Genomic DNA, 27855 nt, shown 5'->3' with positions numbered 1-27855 from the left:
TCTCAGCCGACTTTATTTTGTCGCTAATACCTGATGACAGGCCGACAAACAGGACACATTTTCTCGCCTCCACCTCGTCAGAACCTCGATCTCAGTCACCGTATTTCTTCAAATAAACGATGCGGCGTGTATTAAATAACGTTCATTTTTGGTGCAGCATTTATTCGAGGGCGGCGTTTATTCGAAGAAAGACAAAGAAATGACCACAGGAGTGCATTTATAGACCATCTGCATATTCATTTATGAGAGGAGGCAAGGCGGGGTCAGTGGCTCGTTCACTTAAGGTCAATCTTACGTTGATTGTGATTTATATGGGGAAGGTGCGCAGGACCTGGCGTATGACCGGTTTTATACATGTGAATATTTCTGTGCGTAGGTACTTTTCGAGTTTTGGCCGTACGCCATCTTCTGGTATGAAAGCTGCGCAATCCTTTATACATGAGGCCCCAGGGGTCTCATTTATAAACATTACGTATGTGCGTACACCACTTGGTAGTGATTTATAAAAAACAAACTTGACGGTAGAATGTGTGGTCCTCCACGCAAACTCTGACCCATCCGTATATCTACGCACATTTTGGAGACAGTGGGAATAGGCGACGCAGATGACCGTACTGTAGTCAGACTGCAGAAAGTAAAACGTGGGAAGAACGATTACTGGTAATATTTATATATTTTGTTTTCCTTCACACGTTTTTTTTCACTCCATTTCATCATTAGCATGAAGATTAAATCCAGCAGTGTTATTTGCGCTTGTGGGCCTACTGAGTGATAATTGTTCCATAAACACCTTTTACAATCCAACTCTAAATTCATCGCTGTCTCACCATCAGATTGTCCACTACGGGAGTGCAGGAGGGGGAGATGCCCCGACTGCATGGATTACAGGATAACATCAAATGTCCTACCTTTAGATAACTGCAGAACACATTGTATAACTAAATAGATTTCTTTAATACTGTGCAAATATCCTCATATGTCAAAAACCGGAAATACAGTCGTTAACCTCCCGCGCAATCGCTACACTCTGTGTCCTCGTTATCAGTCCAGACTTTAATAGACTACTGTTCATAACAAAACTCTTTTGTTTTCAAATTGTATCTCAACTTGTGGTATCGTCTGGCACAGTTGACGCCACTCACACTTTTTTTTATTGGTGATCCACCGGCCACCAAATAATGTGGTTTTTGGGCCTCCACCAATAGGCTAACAGTGTCTGAGAAGTTGCACTTTTTTTTTCCCCCACCGGTCGCCATGATTCACCGTAAAGAATAATCGCATGCCTGAAATATTGAATTAATGAAATATTGTAATGATATAATTGAACACCATAAAGGGAGTTGTTAATATTGGCGAATTGACGTAATGTAGTGTAATGTATGATACAACAATAATTGTTGTTGTATATGCTCGTGGACCACTATAAAAGACAGTCAATTAACACGGAATATCTAATATAAAGATGGCAGATCTAGCTGTGTTTAGAAGATTTAGCACATGCTGCATTTCGTCAAGAGCGCATTTTTAAAGACAGGTATGACTTTTTTGCACAAAGAAGTGATTGGCTCATTAGCAGATATCGTTTCCCTAAACCCATTTCAGTGGAATTATGCGAGGATCAACCAACTTTACAAATACAAAGGAGAACAAATGCCATTCCAGTGCACATTCAGGTGCTACCGTGCTGTCCACCTTGGGTATCTTGGCAACGGGCACTTTTCAGCGTGAGCTTGCTGATCGGTCTGGCATCTTACAACCCTCCATCAGTCAAACGATGCCTGCTGTTGTACATGCAATTATTAGTTAATCCCGTCAGCAGCCTATCAATTTCCCATACAGCTGTGTACAGATACGGCCTTTTTCGCACATGATTTTAAATCAAACCACTTGTTTTCTATTTCTGCCAACGAGCGACTGAGAAGATGCTGCGTTAACAGCAATCGCTACCTTTTCCCAAACAATATTCTTTTTTTTGGTGGTCAAACCGTCAAAGCACCGCTAAGTGTTCCGAAAAAATTGTTGTGGTTGCACTCAACCTCCGACACCAAAACTTCCATTTCCTTTTGGGAAAAATAAATTCTCTTTCCTTTCTTTTCTTGCTCCATTTTCATTACCAATTTCTAGTTTAACTTTATAATTCCCTTTGTATTGGTGGTGATTCAACTAATTTAGATAATATGGGGCGTTTCGTATGCAAATACTTGTGTTTGTGCACAAGCTTATAGACTAAGAACAGGTGAGTTTTATCAAGGACAATCTCCTAGAAGTGTGTGTACGCCGCACGTACGAATGTTTGATAAATCGATAAACCTTTCCTTTATAAATCACAATCAACGTGAAATTTACCGCACGTGAACGAGCCACTGACTCCGCCTTGCCTGCTCCCATAAATGAATATGCAGATGGACCATAAGTGCCCCCTAAGTCATTTCTTTGTCTGAATTAAAATGGCTAAACACGCAAAAAAGAAATATTTCACAGACTGTGAGATCGAGGTTCTAACAACAGAGGTGGAGGCAATGTCATGTTTGGCGGCCTGTCATCAGGTATTAGCAAACCCAAACAAAATTTGCAGATTTCTTTCACATTTACTGCGGTTATTCAGACTGAAATCTGCAGAATTCCGCTAGCCTTCTGTTCTTATGTCGGAGCGACAAACTGATGTTCCACAACAGTTTGATGCCAAATATGGTCGATTGAATGTTGACAGACTTTGAAAAAAAAGTATTGATCCATCCTCATAGGCTAAAGATCGCCTGAAAACTCCCTGGCCCTGTCTATTGCTGTGATTTTAATTGGTAAGTGTTACAGTAGCTAGTCTAACGTGAACGTTACTGTATCAGTTTATGGGTTGACAGTCTTCCTTCGATTGCTATCACAGACACTGGTGGTAATGGGCTCTGTTTACAGGTTAAATATTTCCGTCTGATGCTACGCGACAGTCGTACGCTCGCATCCAGTTATGCTGGGGACACACTCAACGGATGCAGAACAGGTTTTATGATAGGTGATTACCTGGTCAAAGGTCCCTGGGAAGTCAGGTGGCTGAGCGGTTAGGAAGTCGGGCTAGTAATCTGAAGGTTGCCAGTTCGATTCCCCGGCTGTGCCAAATGACGTTGTGTCCTTGGGCAAGGCACTTCACCCTACTTGCCTCAGGGAGAATGTCCCTGTACTTACTGTAAGTCGCTCTGGATAAGAGTGTCTGCTAAATGACTAAATGTTAAATGGTCAACCACTTTATGTATGCTGATGACCTAGCTTTACTATCCCCTAGTATCAATGGGTTTCAACAGCTGTTTAACATCTGCTCTAATTATGGGGTCGATTTTGATGTTCAATATAATGCCAAGAAAAGCGTGGTAATGTTCTGTAGAACTAAGGATGACATGGATATTAATTTCCCTGCCTTTCAACTTTCTGGGCAAACTCTGGGGGTGTCCAATAGTACCAAATACTTAGGGCACATTACAGATGTTGGAGGATGATGCCAACATATTCAGATAGAGGGGATTGCTCTGTCCAAGCTAACATGTTGGTTAGAAAATTCCACCACTGTACACTTGACGTTAAAATGAATTTGTTTAGAGCCTACTGCACCTCCCTCTATACAGCCCCACTCTGGGTGAATTACAAGGAGAGCTTGCGTAAATTGAAAGTAGCCTATAATGACTGTCTTAGGATACTCCTGAAGAAACCCAGGAGTACTTCAGCCAGTGATCTGTTCTGCAATGTGGGTCTAACCACCTTCATGGCCTTGTTGAGGAATCTTACTTTTAAGTCGGCTGGACTGCTCTGCAAATTTTATAATTGATTTGATGACAGACCCTGGCCGTAGCTCTGTCAAGTACACCTCTAAGATCTGGGAACACTGGCATGAGTGCCTTTTTTTGCCCTTCTTTCCTTGCATTACATTTAGTCATTTAGCAGACGCTCTTATCCAGAGCGACTTACAGTAAGTACATAGACAACGTCGGTGTCAAAAGTTTCGTCTTGTAGCGATTGAGTTACTTGTATTTTTATTGACGTTCCGTTGCACGGGTTAGGGTTGACGAAATTCAGTTTGTGGCAAAAAGTGCCTTGTGTCGACGAAGGGAACTCAGTGCTAGCCTACGTCACAACGTCAGCACACGTTAGCAATGCATGGATACATTTACATTTAGCAGACGCTCTTATCCAGAGCAACTTACAGTAAGTACAGGGACATTCCCCCCAAAGCAAGTAGGGTGAAGTGCCTTGCCCAAGGACACTGTCAATTGACATGGCCGGGAATCAAACTGGCAACCTTCAGATTACTAGCCCGACTCTCTCACCACTCAGCCATCTGACTCCCCGTGACTGACTCCCCTGACTACAACGTGCATTGCTGTTGCACAGCAAGTATCGTATCGTGCCATGGTGTACTAGCAGCATTATACATTTAAGCAATTCAAGACTTGCATGTACAGTAAGTAATGTCACATTAAATAATGTATTTAAACTCAAGCTTGTGTGGTGCGTCGCTGTCTTCAATGCCACATTTTAAATTTCCAGCGCATTCAAACAATCCCCTCAGTGTAGTTTGGCTAGCAACAGCTAGCTTGCTCATAGCACAATTCAGCTTCTCCACGCAGGGCTCTAGACTGAGACCAAAAAGTCGCGTTTGGGGGCATATTTTCAGTTAGCAGATGTACTGTTTGAATCGCGATTCCATCTGAAAAATACTGCCGGTGACAACGTTGTTAGAATAGCTTGTCTCAAAGGGGGTTCAGCTTGTTTCATATTAAATGGACCCATCTGCAACCGACGCAAGCAAGCACAGTCTAGGGCTGTTTATCAATACACGTTTTTTTCCCGTTCTTGTGTTCTTGCGAACTCGTTTGACGTCATCTTTCATTGCCCAAGTACAGTTCCAATCCAAAGAACACAAGTCACCAAGAACGCCAAAAATACCCGGAAATGTTCCTGATCCGCCCCTTTTATCAAGGATGCATTGGATGGTGACTTGACCAGCGAGAACGCTTCTGATTTCCCATAAGTCCTTGCGGACTTGCAAGACCATTCTCGCAAGGACGCTTGCAAGAACCTTCTTCAAAAAGAATGTACTTGCGTTCTCAGCGTTCTTCGGATTGATAAACAGCCTAGGGCGATTATTACGCCACTCAATATGTCGCGGAGATGTTTGAGTATAAAAAAAAAAAAAGTTTAGTTGAGCGCGGAGCGGAGGTAGAGGAAAGGCCATCGGAGAGACGTTGTTGAGTAACGTTGTTCTGAAACACATGGCGGAGGCAGAGAAATCAGTACGACCCAAGGTGTGGGAGCATTTCACACTAAATACATCAAAACAGTGTGTTAATTGACCGAGGTGAAGTGTGTTTCATATTCGACATTCGTCTCACATTCGGAAGACGCTACTTTGCAGCATCACGTTAGGGACCGGGTGAAAACAACCCATACCATTTTGAAAAATATAAAACCTCAAACAGACACTTAATTAAGTTTCAAATAAAATGATAGAAAATCACTAATCTTTGAAAATAGCTTAATCCTTGCAAATCTGAACTTTTTTCAAAATTGTGTCAACAAATCTTAAATATACACCAGATTATTCTAATAGTCTGGCCGACTTCCACAACCTTTCAATTTTCAATAAAGTTTTAAACAAAACTCAAATAAATTGCTCATCTTGGAAAATAGCATTACATCCACACCAATATTAATAACTTTTTCAAAATTGTGTGCTTGTTTGTGCACATTCTGAAGATGTTTTGCACTGTGAATTTGCACTGTCAGTTCTGTTTTTGAATAAAGGGTTGGAAGTTAATGCTTTTGTTTTTTTATCAGATTCATCTATTAAATCGAAAAAAGAATTAAGATTAATCGATTATTAAAATAATCGTTAGTTGCAGCCCTAAAGCACACCCTACAATTTCCCCAGAAATTGTACCCTCTCTAGTTTTTGTTACATTGTGTTACATTTTGTTTAGATAAAGGGGGGGGCTCCCTCCACATCCACCACCAGATGCCACTGTAGAGCATAATGACACCGCGAATACGGACGTTTATCATCATTATTATTTTGTATTATTATTAAGAGGCCCCTGATTGGTCGAGGCCCCGGGCTTAAGCCCAGGTAAGCCCGTGCATTAAGGCGCCACTGGTGAGAGACCACAAACATGAGAACAAAAATCCTAGATTTAACAGTTTTGCTCCTATGTTGTGCCATGATGTGACAAAGACAGCACACCACACACAAACATATTTTCAACCAGTGTCCCGGCTGTGAACACAGGAAATCTGCCAAATCTCTCGAGACTTCAGAATAAGCATGGCGAACGATATGCAGGAAGAAATTGCGATGATAGTGTTTGGAATGATTTTCACAGAAAATTCACGGGAAAAAAAGAAGGGTTTACTGTTGCCACAAAACGACAAGCTGATCCTCCATCTCTGCTGTCCAAATCCATTTAACCTTGTGCTGCGCCATGACTGTGTTTGTTATGCTTCCATCTTCTCTCAGCTTGCTTTCTGATTGGATATTGTTTCGTTTCACGTGATCAGACATCCCAACCTGCAGAGACCCATTTCAGGGAGGTGGCGTCTTCTTGATAACATGGGCACCGAAAGAAAAAAGGCGGAGCTTCGCAGCCAGTGTGTCTTTGCTTCAAAATTATACATTTTAGGCCATACCGCCCAGCCCTAATTCAGAGCATGCACTGTAGCCCAGAAGAGTACAGGTCGACCCCTCTCAAACAGTTTATGGGAGGGTGGAAGGATTCTGTCAACCTTGATAACACACCAAAGCCAGTCAATCTAACATCCTGAAAATCTTGGTAACAGGCCAACCACCACCAGGGGCCCGTTCTCCGTACGTCGCTTATTACATCCGAGATCAAATGACACATCCAAGATGACATCATCTTGCTTATCATGATCTGGCTAATTCGGTTCTTCGAACACACTTGTTGTTTATGATTAGTATAGCTGGATTGAGTTATACGTTGGTCTAAAAGGGGGTATGTATCGATAGTAGAAACCTTGATCAGCAACGCTGCTATTGGCTGCTCACATAAGTCTATGGCTGCTCACTGTGGCCAAAATGAGCGCCCAGTTTTTTCCGCAACAGAGCCAACAGAGCAACAGCTTGCTCGAAGGTTACTCCGAATATGAAGATTTTATCAGAACGCCAGGGAACACCTCAAAGTCTGCAAAATCCAAGAAAGAGGGCTGGTAAAAAGTAGCAGACCAAATTAAATGTAGAGGAGTGACCACGCGTTTTATCGCTTATTACAGTAAGCTAGGCCTATGTTCTTTTTGTTTTTTTTTCATACTTTCATATTTTCATTTATCATCTTTAATGTCATATGATGTGGTTTCAACAAATGTATTATGTAAATGACACCCTCACAAAAAAAGATAGGCTATCCTCTCAAAAAGTATAGGCTAGCATACTGTATCGCGCATAGCCTACCTATCTATCACGCAATGAGCAATTAATTCGGTTTCATGTTAAATTCTGCTAATTATTCTTGCATCTTCTGCAACAGGTTCCTGTAGTAAAAATGGACAAGACATGTCTGTGACAGACTTCCTGTATCACCTCTGCTTGTAAAGCCTCAATCTAATCGTGTTTACATAAAATAAACTTGCTCCCGAGCAGGTTTAAGCTTACGGACCTGTTGCTATGACAGCAAGTCCAGGATGAGCTTCGAAGAACCTAACAATCCAAGATAATGACAAATCGTCAACAATCAAATCCAGCTAACTGAGTTAGCGACGTACGGAGAACTGGCCCCAGTAATCTAACATCCCAAACATTTTGTGTTTGAGGAAATTACCATACAATTTGTGTTCGACAAATACAAAGACCAGCCCACTGTAGAGGCTCCACCTGACTGAGACGTGTGTGTGTTAGGTAGAGTCCTTTTTAGTCGAAGTTTCTGGTGTGTGTGTGTGTGTGGGGGTCTTACTGAGTCCTCTGTAGTGGGACAGCTGCTGGTAGACCTGCTTCATCCTCTCTATGTTGAGCCGGCTGCCCTCGGCGTGGTTCACCATAGGCCTGGGGTAGTCCACCCCCACCACGCACCCCGCTGCCTTCTGCACAGACTCAGGGGCGTTCCAGGGCTCGTAGATGTAGCGGTTGGGATAGTCCTTCAGTTTGGGGATGTAGCGCCTGGACCAGGGACAACACACACTTAGAGGTCACAGTCAGGTGGGTGGTTGACAGACGGGTGTTTTGTCTTTGTAGGGTGTGTGGTGTGGGGTAATTTCTTTGCTACCTTTTGCCAGCCCTCTCCTGGATTTTGCAGACTGAGGTGCTCCCTGACGTATTGATCAAATCTTACAGAGCAAGCTCTTGCTCTGTTTGGCTCAGTTGCAAAAAACACAAGGCGCTCTTTTTGGCCATGGTGAGCAGCCATAGACTTATGTGAGCAGCCAATAGCAGCGTTGCTGATCAAGGTTTCTACTATCGATACATACCCCCTTTTAGACCAACGCATAACTCAATCCAGCTATACTAATCATAAACAACAAGGGTGTTGGAAGAACCAAATTAGCCAGATCATGATTAGCACGATGATGTCATCTTGGATGTGTCATTTGATCTCCGATGTAATAAGCGACGTACGGAGAACGGGCCCCTGCTCTCATATGAAAGCTTTAGAACAGCCTTTGTGATTCACTCAGTTAGCACTTGAGTACTCAGCCTCACTAAGGCATTGGCCCCAGTTCCTCTCTCCCCATGGATAATTCTTCCTGACCTCTACCTATACTGCTTCTACCTGCTTCTATAGGGTCCGCTTTAGCACCTTGCCCCTCTGTGCTGGGATTGTAGTTGAGATTATTATTGTTCACCATGTCTGGTGGCAGAGATGTGTTTACTTTGGCACTGTGCCTGGTAAATACGTGGTGTCTCATACGCACCGGATGAAGTCTCCACTGGGGTCAGTGCGCCGGCCGAAGCCGACGGGGCAGTAGCAGTGGAAGAACTGCTGGAAGAAAGAGCTACAGGAGAGCCACATCCAGCTGCCTGCGTTCACACTCCAGTCTGCATCCAGCAGCAGCTCCTCAAACACCTGCACACAAACACACAATGAACAACCACACCATAGTGAACAACACTGCACAGTCAAAAACACCCCCCCATTCTTATATCACTCCCCCAACTTATCCACAGGTATTCCCCCCTCCTCACCCAGATACCACCCCTCTTCATCTCTCTTCCTCCTCACCCTCATGCCACTCTCCCAGCTGATCCAGAGGTCTCCCCGGGTCAGGAAGCAGGCCACGGCGTGCCGGGCTAGGTGGTGGATCCAGCCTTCCTGCCTCAGCTGGGTCATGATGGCATCAATCCAGGGGAACCCCGTCCGGCCCTCAGCCCACTTGGCCAGCGCCTCTGGGTTGTGGTCCCAGGGGATCTGCACGCAGATGGGGTTACCCTCCATGCGGTCAAAGTTTGGGTTATTGGTAGCTGCCGTGTAGAAGAACTCTCTCCACAGCAGCTGACCATACAGGGAGAGAGGAGGACTGCACTGTTTCCTGAGCTGTAGGGTGGAGGGGAAGAAGACAGAAATGGGATATGATAATTAGTCCACCCTAATATGACCCATCATCACCTGCAGGCACAGCTCCTGTTTTAGCTGCAGCTCACCTTCAGGTACAGCTCCCTCAGGTTGTAGTAGAAGACTCTGCAAGAGAGGCAGCCAAAGCGCAAGTAGGGGCTGAGGCCCGTGGGACTGGCAAACAGCGCACACCCACTTATCCGAGGACGCTCGAAATTCGCCACCCAGGCCTGTAACAGGAAGCACAACATGGTCATTTTCTCATATAATGCTTGATCACCAGTTCTGGGACTGGTGGAGGAAGTTATAAAATGTTGGCTGAAATGCTCAAATGCTTTGTCTTCCGTGAAGTATGGCCGTCAGGAGATGCCAAGAACACGTCAAACCACAGAGTGTAAGACAGACATGTGAGGACCGTGAGGGGTCGGACCTTTCTGTCTAAGTGTTTGTTGAGTCTGTCCAGGGCCTCCGACTCCCCACCTCTCCACACAGCTGGGCTCAGGCCCTCAGTCTTGAACCCTGCGAGACACAGCAGTAAGGTTAACAGGACACAAAGCATGAGAGTAAGAGAGATATACATAGAGAGAGATAGAAAAAGAGAAAGAAAGAGAAAGTAACTCCATCTCAGACAATGCTGGTCTCTCCTACCCAGTTCCTCCAGGGAGGGAACACTGTAGTGCTCGTCATGGTTCTCAGCGATTCTGGTCCTGCAGCTGTCCATCTGCTCTGGAGTGATGGAGGACAGCGGCCTCTTGGGCAGCTCCAGGCGGTTCACTATGGCCTGGAACCTCTTGAAGGTCAGGGGGGGGTTGTTGTTGTTCATCTCAATGATCCTGGTGATGAACACACATACAGAAAACTGTCACGGCCACAGCCGTGCCCCCGGTTTCAGTTTTTTTGCCCTGGCCTAGTGTTTCCCTGTCATTGTCTTCACCTGTCTCGTTAGCTTCATTGTGTCCACCTGTGTGTCATTTGGTTCTGTGTATTTAGGTTTCGGTTTTGTGTCCAGTCTTTGTCTTGTCCTTACTACCCATGTCCGTGTGAGTACCCTGTTTCCCTGGCTTTTCATGATTAAACCCTTTGTTTTCAAAATGACTGCATACTCCCTTGCATTTGGGTCCTACCCTACCTCACACCCTGACAGAAAACCATATAGTTCAGTTGTTTCACTCACATACAGCAAGCCGTCAAGTTCAGTTATTACACAGAGCAAACCATGTCGTTCAGTAATTATACATCTAATTACTGCAAACTATCTACAGCAGATAACCACAGGTGTAGTGAATTTAAGACGGCTCAATGACATATGTGAGAAAACAAACATGAAACTGATCAAATCTGCCCAGACCACCACCATTTAATGTCATATCTAATACAAATGTTGGGCATTATGTTCACTGATCTAATTACATGACAACATTTCATAACTTCCCTCCTGAAAAGTCAGTTTCAGAATCCATTCAATAACAACTTTGTCAACCTGTATATAAAATCTATATCCTCTCCCTCTAACTCCCCACTGTAGGGTTATAGCCTACACCCGTCTCTCATAGCCCATCATCTTACACAACAGCCATCTGTATCTGTAGCAACCAAACCCTTCCTATTGGATCATTTCCTGTGAAGGCGTGGCATGGGTCAGGAGGCTCCATGTGCTTGAACCAGCTTGGCGCTGAAGCACTTCCCAGCACACATGTTGCTTGGCTCTCATCCACACACTCCCACTCTCCACCCCCATCTGCACATGGCCTGTGGTGTGACCAGCAGTAGCGCTCAGCCATCTCTAGGGGGCAGCAGCGACTATGGGACTGGGTATGGAGGGGAGGGACTGGGCTGAGAGGTGCTGGCTGCCAGTTATAGGAGGACTCATGCATGTGAAATCAAATGAAGCGGCAGTTCCACGTCAGCTGTTCAGAGCACAGCTCTTCTCAAAGCATGGGGGCTTCAAACAAACATCAATTACATGTTGATAATTACAATTATCAACATGTAACACTTTCATTTCACTAACAGTCTTGAACACTGACGTTATTCACCAGACCGAAACGTCAAGATTCCAAACACAGTGACTGTTGTGAGAATGACTGAACACATTTCTACCTGAACCAGAATGCCCAGCCTTTTCTAGGCTGGGGGTTTGGTTGGTCGCCTTGGGAGGGAATTCAAACATTAATACATTTGTGCACCAGATTGGGAATATGGTGAATGAGTGATCTAACGGTCATTATGATAATAAATAAAACAGCCCGGGCAGGATGACTCCTCGTGAATATGAATCTCTCCTTGTACACGCCATCATGACAGCTACCAAACGACCATTTGCATCTCTGCTGGCTCTGCTTTTCATATGAATGTGACTGGAAACACATTCTGAAAGCCTAAAGACTACCAGAAAGTTCTGTACACAAAGAAGTTGTATATGACTCCTATAGGCCATATTTCCACTCTCGTCGTCAATGTAAACATTGTCTAAAATAAAAAGCTTTTATTCTTTTTTTAAACAATGAACTAGCACACATACTGGTAAGCAAGCTTCAAATGTTTCCCACACAGCATCTTTACAATCCTGAATGGACATGGGTGTTCTCTGGGTCCACCGGACTGACCTATCCAGGTTGTAGAGGGTATGAGAGTTCCTGACCATGGTCTCCACTCCAAACTCGTGTGCCATCTTGATGATGGCCCCATCTCGCTCCTTCCCATATGGCTCAGAGTCATACTCGAAGGTCAGGCGGGTCACGTTCCACTCCTAGAGAGAACAGGACAAGAGTGGGCGTGTGTGAGAGAAGAACAGGGAGAGAGACAGAGAGAAAGAGAAAGCCAGAGAGAAGGGGGGGGGGGTTTGAATAATTAAAAACAACTGTGTGTTTATCATTCCCTACTATACATTCAGTGTCTTTGCCATTTTCTGAATCTCTGTAAACTGTTTGGGAAGTGAACTGGAACTAAGTACTAACTAACTGAGTGAGTATACAACACATAAGGGAAGGTGAGGGGGTTCATAGTTGTCTGTCCATCAGAGAGCCATAATTATGACGAGTGCTGCTGAGGAAGTGCTCCTCCCTCTTAAGGCTTCGATGACTCTCAGTTTCTCTAACCTGGTGAGGCAGGCCTCACCCAGACCTCCTACAAGCAGGAAACTGCTAGTGCTGACATCACTGTCCCTCAGCCAGGGCTTGAAGAACTCTAACAGTCGACTGGCTGGAGGGCATGCATGGATATCTCTGAAAGAAAATTCAGTTTTCAAGTTTCAAACTATAAGGTAATTTAGGCTTTGAATGAGACAGCAATATAAATCTTTGATGGTTCAATGACAACTTGCTGGTGAAAAGGTTTCCTTCGCAGTAGAGGTGCACCAATAACATTTTCTGAAGAAGAAAGTTAGTTAGCTACTTATTTTGGGCAGTGGTGCGTTATATGTTACAATAATAATGTTGATTATTCGCAACGTAGAAATGTTTAAGTATTTCTCGCTCTCTACAAAGCCAGTAGCCAGCTTCAACCAGGCTAGCTAACTGACAACAAACATGGCTTATCTAGATGCGCTAATACATTTCCGAGCTGAGGAAGCCAATGGAGGGAATTGGACTGCATTGCTTCTCCAGTACTCTAGGGAATTATCTCCAATATAATTAGATCTGTGGCAGGTTTACAGGCTATGATATTGTACTTCTTAAAAAAAATAGCATAATTCGCACCTTCTGGTTAATATTTTCTAACCAAAACACCTAGGACTAGTCTACTTAAATTCAATAAGGAACTACAAATAAGGCTGCTGCTGTCGATAAAAGATTCATGAAAGACTAACTCTCGTTGCACTGTAAAATGCATGGTGCTGTAAGAGAACATTAAAGGTGACATGACATGCTGTTTTTGGATGCTTTTATATAGGCCTTAGTGGTCCCCTAATACTGTATCAGAAGTCTCTTGCCCGAAATTCAGCCTTGGTGCAGAATTACAGCCACTACTAGCAGTTCCACAAGGAGCTTTCCTCAGAACGCGCTGTTTTGGTGTCTGTAGCTTTAAATGCTAATGAGGAGCGGCGGGGCGGCACCATGCGCTAATGTTTGCAATGGATGTATTGCAATGGCTGTCCCCGTTGCTGTAAGATGCCTCAAATTTGCCCATTCTCATCTGAAACCCTGGTTTGCAGAGGTACACACTCAGTCATTTCAATGAGGGGAAAGGCGGATATCGCGCGCGCCATAACACCAACAGCAGAACGGTTATCCAAATCACAAAGAAGTGTACAACACTCACATTACAGCATGTGTATTCACACACATACTTGATGCTATCTACCTTTACATTAGCGACAGTAACTCAGCTGTTAGCTGCAGAGCTAATGTTACAGCCACATTCTAAGGGTAGCAAGCTAGGTAACCATATACAGTAAAGCTACAAAATGATATAGCGTTAGTTAACTTACTTGTCCGAGGTTAGTAGCTGGACGAAGGAGAGTTAGTACTGATCCAGAATTTAATTTCAGCAAGGCCAGTTTTGTATTAGCTCAAGTTGAGGAAACAGTCGTGGCTGAAGTGTTTGGTGCAGACATACAAAACAAATGCGCCTATAACAGAAGTTATGTAGGTGCATTTCCAGAGAAAATAAAATTAAGACACTGGGTCTTCAGAGGCTTGGATGAAGGAACTGTAAAAAGATTTTTGTTTTCCTTTGTACATCCAAACTGAGCAAATGTAATGCTTTGTTCGTTTGCAAGCCATGATGTCTCTCGAGGATAAAAACACTTGCACGGTTGTAGCTCAGTTTCTTATGGAGTCAGGGAGTCAGTTGGCTGAGTCAGTTGGCTGAGCGGTGAGGGAGTCGGGCTAGTAATCCGAAGGTTGCCAGTTCGATTCCCGGTCATGCCAACTGACGTTGTGTCCTTGGGCAAGGCACTTCACCCTACTTGCCTCAGGGGAATGTCCCTGTACTTACTGTAAGTCGCTCTGGATAAGAGCGTCTGCTAAATGACTAAATGTAAATGTTATGGGCGGGCCAGATTCTCTGTGCGGGCAAAGCAGAGAGAGGGGAGGTAACCTTTTGCTCTGTTTGAAAACCTCCTCCTTGTGACGTCACAAAGAGGAGATTTTCAAACATGGGAACTCATGGATGTTAAATAACCTCCTAAAGTGAAGTTTTCATGTCATGTCACCTTTAACGAAAGATCTTAGCACATGGAGGATGTTCAGTATCCTGGCTCTGCCCTCCTACGTACTTCCGCTCAATTTTGATTTTGCTTCTGTACTAGGTCTGAGAATTCGGCACAAGTCGGTTTTCTCAAATCTATTTTTTGTAGGGCCAATCAACGAACAGAGGGAGTGGCTGAGAACGATGACCTTGATGTTGTGTGCTAGTTTGAGTTGTAGTTCAGTAATGGCAGCGGAGAAATATGCGAGCAATTCATTCGGTCCGTTGTGGCAACGCTGCCGAATATCCAAAAGTTAAAGCCGGAGCAAGAACAATCTTTGCTAAGTTTTGTTGGTGGCCATGATGTTGTGGCCCTCCTCCCCAACGGGTTTCGGGAAAAGTTTGATTTTCCAGCTACAGCAGCTAGCTCCATTACAGTAGTGGTGAAGGAGTTGGCTAGAAGAACGCTAGTGATTGGTTATGGCAGATCAGAGTGGCTCTGGGCAGATCCAATAGTTTTAAACTTCAACAGAGTACCCGCCTTCAAGGAAGTTAACGCTTGTCAATGGATCGATCCCAGACCCTCTGTACAAATTAAATGTACTAGGGACTGGTTAGGACCAGGCTAAATGTTCAGTGCACTGCTTCCTGATTCAATATGGGGTGGCCACAAACCACACTCCCCACCCTCAGCCATGGTGACATCACATGGCAACCAATTGTTCCTGAAGAGCTGCCCTCCTGTAGGTTTACAACCTATCAGGCATCGATTATTTGATTAATTTCAACACCTCTAGGGTGAGACAAAACCCTATCAGGCCTCTCAGTTCTGCAGAAACAGGATTTAGCAAGCCTGAAATACTTACAAAATCCATGTCACTTGATCCTATTTTAATATCCTGCAACACTCTGAAAGAGTTTACTCAAAAAAAATTATGGGTTGAAAACAACCCAGTTTGGGTAGTTTCCAACCCAGCGGCTGGTTAAATATAGGACAGAACACACGTTGGATTAAACTAACCCAACAAGATGGGTTGACCATTTAACCCAGCACTTGGGTTGACCAATCAACCCAAATATGGTTCATATTGACAAGAAGGCTGGGTTAATTTGACCTCATAAATGGGTTAAATGCTGGGTTGAAAAGTACCCAGTTTGGGTTGTTTCCAACCCAGCGGCTGGTTAAATATAGGACTGAACACAGATTGGGTTAAACTAACCCAGCAAGATGGGTTGACAATTTAACCCAGAATGTTGGGTTGATCATTCAACGCCAATGCCTAGCTTAGCCTGACGTTGTCATACTCATAATTCTAGTCAGAATATGAGTCTGATACCGCTCCGTTGGGCTGTGAGTATGGGGCGTGTTTCAACCGAACTCGAAAAAAAAATGCCTCTTTGCTCAATTTGATAGACCTACAACCAATCAGAGCAACGTAGTATGTTTTTTGTGGAAAACAAATTCAACCCTAGCGCTCTTTGGTGATGTGGTTGATTACGTTACTGTTGATCATCTGTCCTTCGTCGTATAAAGCCCGCCCTGACAATTTGATTGGTCCGAACAGCTCTTGTTCGGACATAGTTTTTCCCCAACCGAGCGATCCCAGTCCCAACCAAAAAAGAAATGTGGCGGGGCTAAATTGGGCTGGCAGCCAGGCTATGCCTAGCTAGCATTACCTGAAAAAGCTGTATAGCAAAAACAAGTAAGCACATACAACTATGTAAATGGAATTATTCAAACACGGAGAAAACAACGTTCTTAGAAACGGTTTTATTTTCTTTTTAACCTGTTTTTCGTGCAGGCCCGTCCGCGGACCCGAAACACTGCCCCCTCCTCCCCCAGTTACTACGCACTAAATGTTAATAAATAAATAAAAATGACTACTACACATGTTATACATAATTGGAAAGCTACGATTCTTGTGCTTGTAGATATGTAAACCATTTTTAAAGATTGAGTCACAACAACAAGTTTAGTCAACGTCTTTGTTCAGTCACCACTTTGTAAACAACACCAAAGCCAAACGTCTCTACCTCCAAGGTTCAGTGTCGTCCAGGTATGCAAACACCACATCAAAACTTGATCTGCATACATTTCCAAGGGTTCAAAGTATCTAACCATGTAAAGTAATTCGTCCAATTACAATGTTTTACATTCATGAATATCCATTATCCTTTGTTTCATTATGTAAGTTAGCCGACGGAAGAAACAACTTGTTCACATAAGTGTTCTTTTCTCCGGTTAGCAACGGAGTATTTACGATATGAAGGCATCAAAATGTCCGTTGAACCCTCCCCTTTCGATTGACACCTTGTTTGACCCAATAGGACAGGGGTACTCAATTAGAAACCCAAAAGGTCCACTAACCAAATTTCCATTCAGTCCAGGGTCCGGAACAATTATGGTTTATTTTTCTGGTCCTTACCTCAGAGTTCTTGGGGTAATTTTGTTCAAAGTGTCCATGCTTTGTGTCATAGTGACCATAGCTGCGGGAACATAGGCTATTTTATCAGGGGGGGGAGTGCTGGGGGGGGGGGGGTTCTTAATGTTGCGGGGCGGTAGGGATGGACTGGGAGTAAAAATGGTCGAGCGCGCGTAGCACGCAAGACAATTTTTTTTGCCTTTATTTGAGCACAAAGTAGTTTTTTGAGCTTTATGTAAAATGAACATAGCCGTTTTTCAATTGGTAAAACCTTGTCTAATGAAGGTGATGTCTTTGTCTCAATGTTTCAGCCCCACCCTTACGTTTCTTAGCCTGGTTTTCCATTGTTATTCTTCTCCCGGTGCTCCCGATGGCCAGTCCGCTACTGCGGGGCTGGGCTGTGCCGCGGTGGTGAATTTTAAAGTCATATCTTTGGAAATTCTCGTGCTGTCAGGGGGTGCTACAGCACTCCTAGTTCCCACGGCCATGATAGTGACGTTTCACATTAGCTACCAAGACAAGGGCAACCGTCTCATTAAACACATCGGTTTTGTGCGCCCCACCGGCAGCACAAATGCATACTTGTCTGAAATTAGGTATTTTGGGATTTGGATTTTCGCCGGGTTTAGAGCACGCCATGTTTTTCGCTAAGGAAGAAACAGGTACTGTTAGCAAATCGATTAGCCTGCGTTGTTGCGAATGACACACACAACCTGACCCACAGAGGTTGCAACCAACTTTCAGTGAGTGAGTTGTCATGGTGATTACAGTTATTAAAGCTCCTGATTGGACCTTTGTATTGGACAATACAAAGGCCCCCCCCCCCCCCCCCCCCCATCCACGCCTGGATGTACTCTGGATGTACCACAAATATGAATGTATTGTGGTATTATGTTTGACTTTTGATTTGAATTGGGTAAGGCTTCAACCTGTGGTCCAATTTAGTCTTCCAGCTAATACCTACCACCTCTAGGCCTCTGTTTTCAAAACAAAATCTAGACGGAAAGAGAAACTTTCACTTTCCTTGTGTTCAAGCTTCTATTACTCAACACTAGTAGGACTGACGGGTCCTGACAACAGGGGAAATAACTTCAGTGTCAGCTTTCAAAAGAGACCATTTACATGCATGTACTCCAAATGGTTCAAGAACAGCTTTCAATTTACTTTGGGTATGCTGTTTAGGAGTTTTCAGGAAAATTTAACAGTGTACACTACTTTTTCTATTTGTATCACCATCCACTTTGGCGCCTTCACGAACGAACAGCCAGTCGTTAGCTAGACTAGAGCTAGAGCTACGGTAAACAATCAAAAAGCAGCAGGTTCAAATAAAAACTCCTTAAAACAAATCGTTTACAGTAGTACAGTATGCTTATTTCGGTGGGGTTCTTCTGTATAGTTAAAATTTACTTCGCTGGCTAGACTAGTAAATGTAGACTAAGTTAGACGGTTGCAAACTGAGGTAAGGTAACAGCTAAAACTAGATGATACAATTTCTGGAGAAATTGTAGGGTGTGCTTGCTTGCGTCGGTTGCAGATGGGTCCATTTAATAAACAAGCTGAACCCCCTTTGAAACAAGCTATTCTAACCACGTTGTCACCGGCAATATTTTTCAGATGGAATCGCGATTCAAACAGTATCTGCTGACTGAAAATATGCCCCCAAACACGTAAGTAAGCTTGATATTTATTTAGGGGGAATGGGTCATTCAAAAAAAGTTTGCTAGAAGCGATCATTGTCAGTAAAAAAGCCAAAAGCGACTTTTTGGTCTCAGTCTAGAGCCCTGCCTGGAGAAGCTGCGAGCAAGCTACTATAGCCTAGCTGCTGTTGCTAGCCAAACTACACTGAGGGGATTGTTTGAATGCGATGGAAATTAAAAACTTTCTTTTGACATAAAGTTTAGGCTGTGGCATTGAAGACAGCGACGCACCACACAAGCTTGAGTTTAAATACATTCTTTAATGTGACATTACTTACTGTACATGCAAGTCTTGAATTGCTTAAATGTATAATGCTGCTAGTACACCACGGCATGATACGATACTTGCTGTGCAACAATGTACGTTGTATCTAATGCGTCATTGCTAACGTGTACCGACGTTGTAACGTAGGCTAGCACTGAGTTCCCTTCGTTGACATAAGGAACTTTTGTCACAAAAACGTAATTTAAACTTAAACCATGCAACAGAACTTAAATAAAAATACAAGCAACTCAATCGCTACCAAGACGAAACTTTTGACACCTACGTTGTCTATGTAGTCCAAATATTGACTGAGGCTTCCCAGCTAACACAGTTACGTTGCCCTTACGTTGCCGCAACGTCACTCGATGACCAAACATACATTGCCGCAACGTCTTTGGCGACGTTGCGGGACCGTGCATCTGTGGGACACCAGAAGGTAACCGCAATGTAATCTTGTGACGTTGCCAGTCCGTAACCGCGACGTCGTGGCAACGTTATTTTCCGACGTTGCCAGTCCGTAACCACGACCTCCTAGCAACGTAATTTTGTGACGTTGCCAGTCCGTAACTGCAAAGTTAATTAAGTAACCTATATTTCTCAATTCTACTGCTTACGCAGACGCTCTGGATAAGAGCGTCTGCATTGAGCGTAACATTGTTGTTTTGACAAATATGTTTCCCCCCACGATCAGAACAACTTAGGTATGCCTTACAATGAGTTGGCAATGGTTTGAGTATTTTTTTGAGTGTCTTATATTTGCACTTGCCTGGCTGCCAGCTGTTTTCCTGGGCCCCCTATGGGTTCTCCTCCACCAGAGCACAGTTGACACCTAGGGGTATGGCATCTGGTGATGCAAAAGCTTTAAGTCATGCTTTTGCTTCAAAACATAGCCTTTAGGGTTGCCATGGCTCATCCAATTATTGTCACTGTTATAAACGGTCATTCATTACTTTACCATAATTTCCAAGGGACACAGTGCTAGTGATGGTGGTAGGATCATCTGTACAGAAATGAAAGTGGAATGTAGTTTATGTACATAGTATTAGCATATTGATATTAAAGGAGTAGCACCACACATATGTGATCGTTCGAAAGCAGGACCCCACAGCGTAGCGTCGCACATGTGATTCTGAACATTCCAACCGACTATTTTCCGATATACAAAAACTATATGACAAACGCTATAGTATGGCTTCAAAATGTACAATTAGTAGGCTAACAAGTAACACTAGCAAGTAGTAGCATTGGTACGAGTATTATGCTAGGTTGCTAGGTAACAGAAGCTAATTAAAGCTACCTAGCTTCCGTATTTGGAAAAATAACTCGTGGAAGCGTCGGAAATATTTAGAACTCACGCGTCTAAAGGTTAAAACGAATACACTTACCCAAAAACAGATGTCATGTACAAATTGGAAGAATTAGTGACATGATACTTTTATAGACGCCATTGCTGTGTATGCCATGACCGACTGTGATCAAAACGTGATCAGCCACGCGCTAGCTCCAGTCTTTGAAAATTCCGGGCTAAATAAACTATTTTGGGACAAGGTTTTCTAACAGTTCTGAACGGTTATTTTCACTGTTTTGTGGGTGATTTGTGAGACGCTAAACTTTGATAACATGTAGGCCTATGCGTTTTCAGTATTTCAACATAACTTTCTGGAGGGTTTAACCTCTAGCTAGCGAAATCCTAACGTAAACAATGTGAATCTGATAGCACAAACAGGCTAAATAGCCTCAATTTCAAACATATACGTAACACCATGCCCCATCCAATTTCTGAAAATATGTTTATATATTTCAAACTATTTCTGTAAAGAAACTCACCTTTGAAGTAGCTAATTTCCAGTTGAAATCCAATGCGTACAAGACGGTTGAACCCCTGCAAAATCTCTTCTGAAACCAAAGTTTCAGCGATGCGTTGAAATGGGCATGCGCAAAGTTGTTGCTCAGGGGCAGACTGATATGAGGGGCAGGTTTGCTAAGGAATAATTGTAATATTCTGTGATGACTTGTCTTTGGAAATGAAACTCTTAAGAGTCGCTTTCCTTTTGGTCACATTTGACAATTTTGTATTACAAAATTATTGGAGCACAAATTTGCATTGTGTGTCATACAGCTTTGGTGTGCTATACAAAGAATATTTGCTTAATCATGTTACACATCACACATTGATTGCTTTTGTACATGTTCATAGTAAAGAATGAAAGACTAAATTATATTCCAAATTCAGTCTTTTATTTATTAAAGCTATGTTTCTGCATATGAGAAAATTGATGACCAATGACATGCTGTGGCTGAGCTGCACATGAATTACATGCATTGTCTACATTTATACGTGCTGGGTGCAACATTTAATATCGTGTGCGATTGAAATTCATGTAGACTATGGCTACATTGCAAAAGTGTCAGAACTGAGAGCAGTCCAGTGTTATCTCTCCATCTCTGGATAAACCACTATATTGCACTCGAGATCCGTTGTCCTGCGACCAAAGAGCGACTTAACGGCAACTTAATCCATGGTACCAAAATTAATGTATCCAGCCGACCAAGGTACAACGTCACGGCAACATTGTCCACGGGACCAAGAAATAACGTAACCATCCGACCAAGGTACAACGTCGCGGCAACGTTGCCCACGGACCAAAAAATAACGTAACCAGCCGATCAAGGTACAACGTCGCGGCAACGTTGCCCACGGGTCTAAAAATAACGTAACCAGCCGACCAAGGTACAACGTCGCGGCAACGTTGTCCATGGGACCAAATGGCAACATTCCCTTTATAACGTTGCTATGACGTTGCCACGACGTTGCCATAAGGTAACTGAGCACTTACTGGCAACGTTGCCACAACGTCATGTGTTAGCTGGATTAGGGGTGGAAAAAGAAAGAATAATAATAATATATATGTGGGTATATATGTATAAGGTTGTGTCCTTGCCGGAAGCAATGCACACCCAACAACAAGCTATCCTCAACAATACCTACTAGGTGACCTAGCTAGCTCTAGGACTCGGACAATCTCACCATTCAGTTGATGCAAGAAATGTGGCTACACCGCCGCACTAGTATTTTTGCTGTCCCTACTAGTCTTGGTAGGTAGGCTACAACATATATAACGCTTTAGTGAATGAAGAAAATATGTCCCTGCCGTTGTGCGTGGACCCTGCTGACTGTACAAAACTTAAGAGCCGTTGAAAAGACCGTTGACAAAGTTAAGTTTATGCTGCAGATAAACCAGCAGCTGGGTTAAAGTGAGGCATCCGCTGGGTAAGGTACCAGGTGACGTAGTGGAGAAAGAGAGGACAATCTGCATTGTTTCAACTGTTGCCGAGAATGACCCAGCCACTAACCCAGCGGCTGGGCTGCCCTAAAACTAACCAGCACCATGGAAATAACCCAAGAAAATGACCCAACAGGCTCAACCCAGCGTTTGGGTAGAAAAAATAACCCAGCAGTTTTTGAGTAAGTCTTGTTAAAGAGTTGAAAGTTTGACAATATTTGGTCTCACCCCATAACATCATCATTCATGTTCTTATTGAATGCAGCCTTAAACATGCTGTTGATGACCCTGATAGAACCACTGTATGTTCACCCTGTATGACAGACCCCTGGAAGAAACCCCCTACAGCCTCCTCACTCAAACTGACCTTGAAGAGGCGCGGAAACACATCTGTGGGTTGACCACGCACCACAAACAGCCTGGAGTTCAGCTTCCTAAGACTGGAGTCCAGGTCCTTCAGGGACTCTAGCAGAAACCTGGTGAGGTGAGATGACTCCATCATTAATTAATGGAACCTTTTATCACGACATAAACCTGTTAAATTCCACGACACAGTCCTGTGTGGTTACAGGTTAGACAAATTACGTTTTCACCATAGGACATAGAATTAGGAAGAGAGGCCATTGTGAATTTGTATTAGCCTACAGCTAGTTTGAACAGGAAAGCCTTTAGATGTGTTCCCCATCATCTTCACCAATGGGCAGACGCTAAACCCGAGTCACCTATTTAGAAACAGTTCTACTTTGTGAACAAAATTATGAAAATACACTTTCTTAGGCTTGTGCCGGTATTTCCAGACTTGCTGCCCAGAGTGATTTCTAAACATCAACACATTGACGATGTCATAGCATTAACTACATGATTAGAGCTACAACTTTTTATCATAAAACACGTAGCCTAATCGTAATGGAGTCGTTAAAGTTATGCCATGATGACCACACATTAACGGACGCAACCCACCCCTTCGCTTTATTCACAATACTGTACACTTCGCTATAGCTTGCTGTGAAACAAATTGCTGGCGACAACCAGATAACAATGCCATGGTAGGCTACGAATGAGTTGTTAATACCATGAATTGTACATTAAAATTGTGAGCACCATAACTAGGCAATATGTTAATATTATTGGCCAATACAGCTACCATTGCAATGTTAGCTTGCTAGCTAACTATTCCACGGACGTGGACTGAAAGGAGGCCTCGTAACTCGCTACTTGCTATTTCATACATATTTTTTATTTTATTTTTATTAGTTGAGTGTAGGCTATAGACGTACTAACCTCCATCGGTTTACTCTGACGTTAGCAGACCCCGCAAACCATGGGTCCAAAATATAAACACAGCGCACAGTATCCGCACCATTCAAAGCTTCCTGTAAAGCCGGATTATCATGAAGTCGTAGCCCTTTACGAAACCAATGAACTGAATTAACAACCATGATTTTTGATTTTGTCCATTTTATTCCAGAATGCAAGAGAAAAATGCTACGTATATCCACAAAGGCTTAGATTTCTGCTGTTTTCAGACACCTTTCTAATCTCCCAACTTCTCCAGGCTGTTGACAGAGAAAAACGTAGGTGGAGTTAATAGGTGTGTTCGACTTCATGCAGCACCGGCGGCGCCGGCAGCCGGCTGCTATTGGCTGCTTCAAGTCAGCTGGGCTGCAGGCGGCTGCATGCGACGCCGGCGCTGCATGAAGTCGAATGCACCTATTGGTGTCCGTTTGCCCCAAGCCCCCACCCCTCGCCCCTCGGCATGAAGCAACGGCCCCGATGGATGTAGGTGGTATTGCATTTCTTGTTAGACTTCCGGCTCTTCTGGTCGTTTTTATTCTATTAACTCCAGTCAACATTTACAAAACTATCTCCCCCAATAATTTTTGTTCGATTCTCCAACCTGGCTCATACTACTAGCTTTTTCATAAAATAATTTTTCCTGATTTTTGCAAAATTTGAAACCAATCCAAAATGGGTAAACTAGCACCCCATTTATTTGCCTACGTCAATAAAAGTTGCCTGCAAATGTGCTCGCGGATACTAACAGGGCACGAGCACAAAAGTTCACATTGGCCGATAGCCGATTTACCTGGAGCTGAATGAGCCATATTGAATGAGCACAGGGAGAAATGGCTTGAGTTGCCTGCCCTGTTGTAGCAAGTTTAGCAAATGGTTGTCACACATACATGAAATGTTGTTAATATAGTTTATTCCTGTTATTTTAAAACAGATTTGATTTCTGTCAAGAACGTTTTTACGTTCATGTCATGATGGCAAATATTACATTATGTTAAGCGTGAGCATAGATTGTTGACATGTCTATCTGGAGCAAAGACGAAGATTAATACTTTAACTGATAACAACAATAAGAAATGATATAAATATGATTAATCTTGCCTTCAGAAGCTTTTGTTAAACACACCCATTATTCTTTTTTTAATCGTGTCATCAAGCCAGACTGCTTTTGTGGGACAATGAAGGTCCTCAGTGACTGTTTCCCCCCCACTTATATCTGATGGAAACGTCTTGTATATAGTTCTGTTAATATGCCCCTTTCAAAGGCACATGTTCAATAAAGTATATTTTAGACACACTTCTCAAGCTTTTATTTATTACATTATTTCCAAGTCCTGTTAGATCACGTTATATCCATTAATAGGCGTTTGGTTTTGTAGAACATATAAAACAGGCCACATTTCTACACTGATATGTAAATTGAAGGCAGTGTGAATTTTGTGGCATTTCGTTTGAATATACAGTTGACAGTAAGCTATGGTAAGTCTGCATTATGGAAGATTTCTGTTACCAAAATAACTATTGAGCTTTCTTTGCCTGGCGAGAACAATGACAGAGCTAGGTGTTCATGTTAAGTTTATTTAATCCGATACAATGCGTTGGAAATCATACTCCAACGCATTGTAAATAAAGAGCCACTGTTTAAAGCTAGACCGGAAGAGTCGGAAGTGGAAAGATGGCACGGTCCAGTTTTGCGCTCTCGCTTGCCTCACTGCGCCACTGAGCACTTTTCATAGAAATGAATGGGGACGCCATCTTGGAAGACAAAAGTTGCTTCCTATAGTTATATTAACTCTATGGTTTGCCCTGCTACGTAACCACTTCCCCTTATACTTTCTCCTATTGGTCAGAGAGTGACACATGCACCATGTATTACAATTAGATGGACCGTTAGCTCAGCATTTATTGATTGTTTGCCACACGTAGACCAAGCCCTGTCACGTTTTCTGTATGTGGAGGCTCCGTATTAGTGATGGGAAGTTCGGATAATTTTACTGATTCGGTTCTTTGAATTCTCGTTCAGTGAAATGAACAAATCTTTTTTTTGAGTCATTCGTTCATATCAACGGGGGGGGGGGGGGGGGGGGGGGGCTATACGTCCACTGCAAACACGTATCATATTCTCATGTAGGTTAGTGCATGTGCACCAGCAGATACTATTTAAAAAAAATTCCTGCATTAAAATAATGTATCATGACAGTTGGTATGATTTGGTCATTTATTATCACACTATCATTTAATTATCACAGCAAACAATTACGCTGAACTGAACTATAAGTAAAGTACCAAATAAGTTAAAATAACAAAACCTGTAATTATTAGGCTACTTGTGAACAACCATCATTCATGTCTTAATAAACCTAGTCATGCGGAAGTGAACGAGGTAAACAAATCCTTTCTGTTTCCTCTTCTGAGCCTATGCAGGTCACTTGAAAAATGATCCAGAGATCCGTATCCGAAGACCCAGTCAAAATGAACGAATCATTTCTGTTTTCGCTAGTTACCAGTACTGAGCCTATGCAGGTCACGTGAAAAAGGATCCAAAGACTCGTACCCGGCAGATGAACAAATCGTTCACCTCCCTATCGTGTCTTCGGATCAATGTTTCGTTCTTCTGCCAACAGAGTCCTTTTTCACGTGACCTGCATAGGCTCTGTACTGGTAGCTAGAGGAAACAAACGATTCGTTCTTTTCCCAACTTGGTCTTTCTAAGAGTCTTTGGATCTTTTTTTCACGTGACTCGCATTGTATTTTTTAGTTGAGGAAACAGTTTCCTCATTCCCTTTCGCGTGGCCGCTGTTTTAGTAAGACGTGAATGATATTCGATCAAGTCATCATTCTGACTGGTTTTGTTATTTTCACTTTACATTTACACTTGCAGTTTAGTGCAGTGTAATTGTTTGCCGTGATAATTAAATGCTAGTGTGATAATACATTTTAAACAACAATTTAAAACCATACAAACTGTCATGTTGTACTGTATTTAATAGAGGAGGTTTTCTTAAAAAAAATATGATCTGGCACAGAAATGTGCAATTCAAGTAAAATGGTCTTATATTATATCGAAAATTCTTTCTCAGGTCACGTGAAAAATGATCCAAAGACTCGTACCCGAAGACCGAGTTGGGAAATGAACGAATCATTTCTGTTTACGTGGACGAGCCTATGAAACAGTCCCGATGCGCGGCCACGAGAAAATGAACGAATCACTGAGAGGACTCGTTACTCCCGAGTCCTTGTAAGGATTCGTTCAAAATGAATGAATCGTTCACGAACGACACATCACTACTCCGTACGACCTCGCTCATAACAAACGGATTTGGAATCTGGGGGGGTGTTCCATCAACGTCGCTAATGTAAGTCGCGCTAACACAAATAAGTCTCACTTGGGTAAACGTCAACTTAGACTTAAGCCTCAAGCCGTTCCACTAACAGGCAACGCTAATTCAAGCTAGACCTCAATAAGCTTACGCTGCGTTCACACTGCAGCGGAGCGGGCGGCGCGGGGCGTCGGCTTCCAATTCATTTTCAATGAAACCAGGCGTTGACGCTCGCGTAGGGCATTGTGGGAAGGCGAGCGGAGCGTTGCAAGCTGGATTTTCTCAACTTTATGTAAATGAGGAGCGTGAAAACGCTAGCGTTGGCCAATCGGATTGGTTTCTAATATAATATATATTAATATTCAAATACTGCATTCATATCCACAATAACAATTATACAAATATAAGATACATATTACTGTACAATATTTACATATTGTTCGCTGCTTTAAAGATAAATTCTGAGGTGCTTTGCGAGCACCCGTTTGTGGCATTTTAACGGGACGGATCTTCAGTATGGAATTACGCCTTGACCTTCATCAATCGCCTGTCAATCAAAATGTGACATCCTTGGTTACGGCGCTGACAAGTGACGTCCATTGTTTCAGAAGTTGGCGGTAAGTATCCGTAAGTATCTACCTAAAGATGTTAAGATTTTTTAAATAGTTAAGCAATTAAACTCTAGGTAAACATGGGGATGCTCCAAAGTGGAGTTGTAGCTCAATTTTGTGAAAGTGCATGGTAATGAATGCATGTTAGCCATTAGCAACGTTAGTAAGCTAGCGTGGTCAGAGCATTCATAGAGGCATTCAGTTATGTAAATGTAGCGCCCTCTTAGGCCAGTTGACTACGCCACCCCTTGAAGTGGGCTAATTTATATCTGAGCAAGGGGAACTCAATAATG

At 43.1% G+C, this 27855-nt stretch overlaps 1 protein-coding gene across 1 annotated transcript in view; it reads right to left on the bottom strand.

Moving 5' to 3' along the window:
- cry2 (cryptochrome circadian regulator 2) overlaps positions 1-23889 on the bottom strand; it is a 36077-nt gene extending 12188 nt beyond the window's left edge. The window contains exons 1-9 of the mRNA XM_067234430.1: positions 23620-23889; positions 22706-22814; positions 12146-12288; positions 10188-10372; positions 9970-10058; positions 9629-9769; positions 9210-9521; positions 8902-9053; positions 7947-8149 (exon numbers count right to left, since the gene is read on the bottom strand). Of these exons, the coding sequence (XP_067090531.1) occupies positions 7947-8149; positions 8902-9053; positions 9210-9521; positions 9629-9769; positions 9970-10058; positions 10188-10372; positions 12146-12288; positions 22706-22814; positions 23620-23777 (1492 nt within the window). The 5' untranslated portion in view covers positions 23778-23889. The remainder of the gene's footprint in view (positions 1-7946; positions 8150-8901; positions 9054-9209; positions 9522-9628; positions 9770-9969; positions 10059-10187; positions 10373-12145; positions 12289-22705; positions 22815-23619) is intronic.
- Positions 23890-27855: the final 3966 nt, after the last annotated feature.

The sequence above is a fragment of the Osmerus mordax genome, chromosome 4, assembly GCF_038355195.1.
Source record: "Osmerus mordax isolate fOsmMor3 chromosome 4, fOsmMor3.pri, whole genome shotgun sequence".
Lineage (NCBI taxonomy): Eukaryota > Metazoa > Chordata > Actinopteri > Osmeriformes > Osmeridae > Osmerus > Osmerus mordax.
The sequence above is the reverse complement of the archived record's forward strand: the minus strand, read 5'-3'. Positions and strand labels throughout refer to the sequence as shown.